The 5,133-nt window shown below is 32.8% G+C and overlaps 1 protein-coding gene across 1 annotated transcript; it reads right to left on the bottom strand.

Moving 5' to 3' along the window:
- Positions 1-3,144: 3,144 nt before the first annotated feature.
- On the bottom strand, positions 3,145-4,523 carry LOC138862715 (piggyBac transposable element-derived protein 3-like). Its single transcript, XM_070125615.1, has 3 exons — positions 4,518-4,523; positions 4,076-4,205; positions 3,145-3,677 (listed from the first exon to the last, which is right to left on the bottom strand). The coding sequence occupies exons 1-3, from the start codon at positions 4,521-4,523 to the stop codon at positions 3,145-3,147; spliced, it is 669 nt and encodes a 222-aa protein (XP_069981716.1).
- Positions 4,524-5,133: the final 610 nt, after the last annotated feature.

A 5,133-nucleotide genomic window follows, 5' to 3' on the forward strand; every position in this document is an offset into this window, starting at 1 on the left:
TCACTTTTTCCCTATATCTATCAATCTCCCCTCCTCTCTTCTTCCTTCCCTGCGTCTCTCTCTCTCTCTCTCTCTCTCCCCTTCTCTCTTCCACCGTCCCGATTAAAAGGGTAAAGCATGAATAAAAGAGATTAAGAGACGATGTAAATGTGAGTAAAATTCGAAGCAAGTAAAAACTAAAAGCAAAAGCACACCTGATTCAAAATCAAAAGTAAAGTAAAACAATAAAATAGCGCGTCCAACATAAATACAAGGTAAGTAAAAGGGGCAGCACCATCTTGTGTCAGCCTCCACCGGGTGATCCAAATGGTATAGTCAAAGCACAGCCAAAGTATCCACACCGTTTATTTGTCAAAATCAGGAGGGTTACATTGGGTCACGCGGACGAAGGCGTAACGTTAAGAAACAAGAAATAGGAATTGTTATGATAACATAAAATATATAGAAGATAGAACCATAAATAAAAGCAATAAATCATTAAAGGAAATAAATGAGAAAATGATTATTATCACAAAAAATACGTAATATTAAAATCAATAATTTGTTTTCGCTGTAAAAGAGACTAAAATGCTCAATATGTAAAAGGAAAGCACTAAAAAATAAAACAGATCTTGGGATGCAAGGGATAAAGAGTAAAAGAGATACAGCGGATTATGGTATGGATGTGATCTATGGTTGAAAAGCCTCTGCGAAATCCTGCCTGTTCATTTAGCTGATTGGAGTCCAGTATGTTACTTATTCTGTTTTTTTATTTTTTTATTTTTATTTTTTTTATTTTTTTTAATGATTTTTGTAAACATTTTATATAGAGCGGATAGTAAGCTAATTGATCTAAAGTTCTTCAAGTCCTTTGCATCTCCCCTTTTAAGACCAGAATAATCATTGCACTGTACCATTTTTCGGTATTCTCTGTATCTGGTAGTAATTGTATAATTTAGCTAATGTTTGATCTATTTCCTCTCCTCCTTCTTTCTTTCAACATGTCATGTAATTTGCCCTATCCTGTTGCTTTTCCCGGTTTCATGGTCTTTATTACATGTCTTATTTCAGATGATAGTATGGGTGGCTCTGTTTGTTCTTCTTGGCCTATTCCTATTGGTTCTAGATTTACTTTGCTGTCGTAGAGTTCCTGATGAAACTCCTGCACCCTTTCGCCAGTTTGAGATAATCTCTCCACTTCTTATCACATATATTTAGTTTCTTTGGTTTCCTTGACTTTGTTTTTACTTTTTAAATGTTTTTCCCTTTCCTCAAGGCGTTTTCTACGATCTCTACATTCTGATTGCGTTTATCTCTTCTCCTTTCTTTGTTTATTTCCTTTTGCAAGTCTTTACAGATTTTCCGATCTTCTTATTTTCGCATAGATATTTCTTTTCTACGTCTTATTAGTTCTTTTGTTTTGTCACTGACTTCAATTCTTGATTGACTCTTACACCTCCTCCAACATTTTCTGCTTCTTGTGTAACTATTTTTGTTAAGTACTCATTAAATTCTTCTAAATTATGAAATTCTAGTACAGAAAATCAATTTTTAAGTTGCAATTAAATCTTTTCTTTGTTTTGTTTTAAGTTGTGATATATATTTTTGTTCATCGACCTAATCATCTTCTTTCTTTCTAACTTGGTGTCTAGTTCTACCCTGACTCTTAGAAAGCGGTGGTCACTGCCCACATCTATTTTATTCATGGTGGAGATGTCCTTTACGATGTTTAGATTATCTGTTATAATTGAGTCAATTTCGTTTTTAGGTCTTCAATCTGGGCTTTCCCACGTCCATCTCTTCTTGAAGAAGGTAGCAACTTTCAAGCTGTTGTTTTGTACGAGATGTTTTATGTTGTTTTTATCATTGTAGACGGAACAAAGGGAATGTAAATAAGACATACTCATGGTAAACATCATTATACTAACACTACATAAAGATACAGTGAGGTGGTCAATACCACTGACCACTAGGGATAAACGCCACAGGTACATTTCTACAGATAAATTTGAATTCATGGTAATTTACTGAAAAAAAAAAATTCTTTAGAAAATATTCCTTTTATGTTCAAACTTAATTTCTAATTGCACAATATATACAACAAACTAACAATGATGACCTACATCATGTATGCTTTTTACATTAGAATATATTCTTTTTATGTTCAGACTTAATTTCTAATTGCATAATATATACAAGCTAAAATCGATGAGCTACATCAAGTATGATACAATGAATAACAATTTCTGGCAGCATTGTTACATAAGGGAATCTTACATATTGTGCACAACCACTTGGTCCTATGTGGTTCTTTCTTTGTGCTACAGTGATTACAGCGTCTAAAAGTTAACCCACATTCTGGCATATACTGTGCCTGATCTAAACGAATCTCCTTGGGGATGTTTTCCTTTTGCCTCAGACATTTATCCATAAGAAGACTTCCACTCTTCCTCTTTTTCATACTATTTGCTCCAATCAAGCCAACAATAAGTTTTCCTCTGAAAGCTTTATGGTTTCTTGTGGCTCCAAATGCTTATATATTATAAGTGCATTTACAACAGAAACATCCTAGTGAAAAAAACATTCTGTGCCACCATTTCTTTGATTTGGGATCAACTTCTTTTACAGATTTTAGCATATCTGCCTTATCAGCATAGCCCATATGATGTCTATAATCAGCCGCAACAACAGGTGCATCAACATTAACTGTACTGCCGTCTTTATTGCAGCGACTAATTTTAGTTGTTAGAGTTGGCTTATGCATGTTTGAGACAACCAGTACAGCTTTGTTATCTATCCACTTTGTACATGATAAACCAGTTGGATCCATGGCCCAATCAGCTTGACCTCGACTTAGCTGTTTATCAGGTAACAGCTGTCATTTTTCGTCTGTTTTGACGAATTGTTCCACAATACTCTACGGCCTTACTAAACAAAGTCTTAGCCAAAGATATTGAAGAAAAGTTGTCAGCATAGATCTGGTACCCTTATTTTCTCAGAGACTCTTACAACTTTAGAACCTTTTCTCCTAGGCCTAAACATTGTTTTCCATCTCTTCCACAATATTTATCTGCCTGACAAACATCCATTATCATCAACCCTTACCCACACCTTATAACCTCTTTTTATAGGCTTTGAAAGAACTTGAATTTCATCATACTTTCGTCAATGGCCTGTATTTGACGGGTTGTAACAAGTCTGGAATTGTTTATTCAGATGTTCAATTAGAGGTATAATTTTATAAAGCCTATCATAGTTTGGAACATTCCTATTTGGCATATTATAATTGTCACTGATGTGATTTGATAAAAAAAAACAGGTAAATCTGTCACGGTTCATGGCATTTGCATTGTAATTGTCTCTAAAGTAGGGGTCTGTATACCAGTAATCTTGATAAGAAGCCTGCTTTTTCATGCCCATCAGTAAATTCATCCCTAAAAATATCTTTAACTCTCTATCTGTTGTATGCTTAAAGGGTTTCCCCTTTTGGATTGCACAAAGACTTGTTTGGTAAACAATACTTTCTAGCATTTCTATGCCAACAAGCTTGACAAACACAGCCGAAGGTGTTATTTCAGTCAAGTCTGTCATAGCTGATGATGGTCCTGGCTGTTCTCCTTGGAAATGTGCCAATTTCACATCATATATTCGCTTTCTCCATCTTGGCTGGAAGTCAGAATCAGGTGTTGTTGGTTCTTCTGGTTGTTGTTCTTAATTCTGAGGGGCCACTCTATCACCTCTGCACTCATCATCCGTAATAGTTTAAAGTTTACTCATTTATATGTTATATTAAATTTTCTTATAATTACTGAACTTCTATTCAGTTCGATTATACTCATTCATTTACATGCAGAATATACACCACTTGACTTTCATTATAAGTAAGAATTAAATGAAACCTGATGAATCCATTTGCCTACTTACTTATAATCATATGATTACTTGAAAAATACCTATTACTTAATTAATTTTTCTCTTTCTCTCATAAGAAATATATAATATATATATATATATATATATATATATATATATATATATATATGGGCAATTGTAGATTAATTTCTATAAATTTAAAACAATATGTAAATACACTAACCTGTGAGTCTGTCAACGTCAACTAAAGTTTCATCATCTGATGTATCCTCCTCCTCAGAGCCTGATGGGATGTCCTCAAATATTGCCTGAATAAGACCATGGTCATATGCAATATTCCTATATCTGTTCATCTGGAATATTGCATAAGAAATTGATTATATAATACATAGCTTTCCTTGCAGTCATATAATAGAATTTATTGTTGGCAGTTATATTGAATATAGAAATATGTTATAAATAGTGTATGCAATATATTTCATTACTTATTTATTCCAATATATATGACTAAAAAAACGTTGCACTTATATTTTCCCACATTGTGAATTTACTAGAATGCCATGAAAATGCATATCTGCCAGAAACTCAAATTATTAGTGGCCAAAATACAGTTATGGTTCTCTACCTTTACACGTGGCTTAAACTGCCAGTGGTCAGTACCTGACCGACATATTTCTACAATTTTTAGGTTAGATTTTGCAATAACTTTGGATGTTTTGAAGTGATTTTGCTTTATGAATGTTAATAAACATGGGCCAAATGTTTACATGTATGAAAATATAGTAACACTCATAAACACTGAAGATATATGAGGCACCCACCTTAAATGATTGCTCCTCATGAACAATCAGCTGTGAAATGACAACAATAACGAAAAAGCGGCAAAATTCGACGTGTTCCTTCAGAAATAGTCATACAAAATGTGATAATTACATGACAAACTCATAGAGACTTCTTGCCTGATGCTACAAAGCATCCATGAAGGTGGTTAGTGGTACTATCCACTCGGCCTCAAAGGGTTAAGGTGAAATTTATCAATTTTTCTCCTCTGTCATTTCTTACTCCATATCCATATACATATGTATATATATATATATATATATATATATATATATATATATATATGTTTATATATATAGACAGATATATATAAATCTCTCTCTCTACATATATATATATATAAATATAAATATATATATATATATATATATATATATATATATATATATATATATATATATATATATATAAATATACACACACACACACACACACACACAC

The sequence above is a fragment of the Penaeus vannamei genome, chromosome 1 (assembly GCF_042767895.1).
Source record: "Penaeus vannamei isolate JL-2024 chromosome 1, ASM4276789v1, whole genome shotgun sequence".
In the NCBI taxonomy this organism is placed as follows: domain Eukaryota; kingdom Metazoa; phylum Arthropoda; class Malacostraca; order Decapoda; family Penaeidae; genus Penaeus; species Penaeus vannamei.

What these genes read in the sequence shown, in the direction of transcription:
- LOC138862715 (XM_070125615.1), bottom strand. An exon ending in TGACGTTGACAGACTCACAG is followed by an intron (nt 3,678 to 4,075) that starts GTTAGTGTATTT and finishes AACAACAACCAG; the next exon opens with AAGAACCAACAACACCTGAT.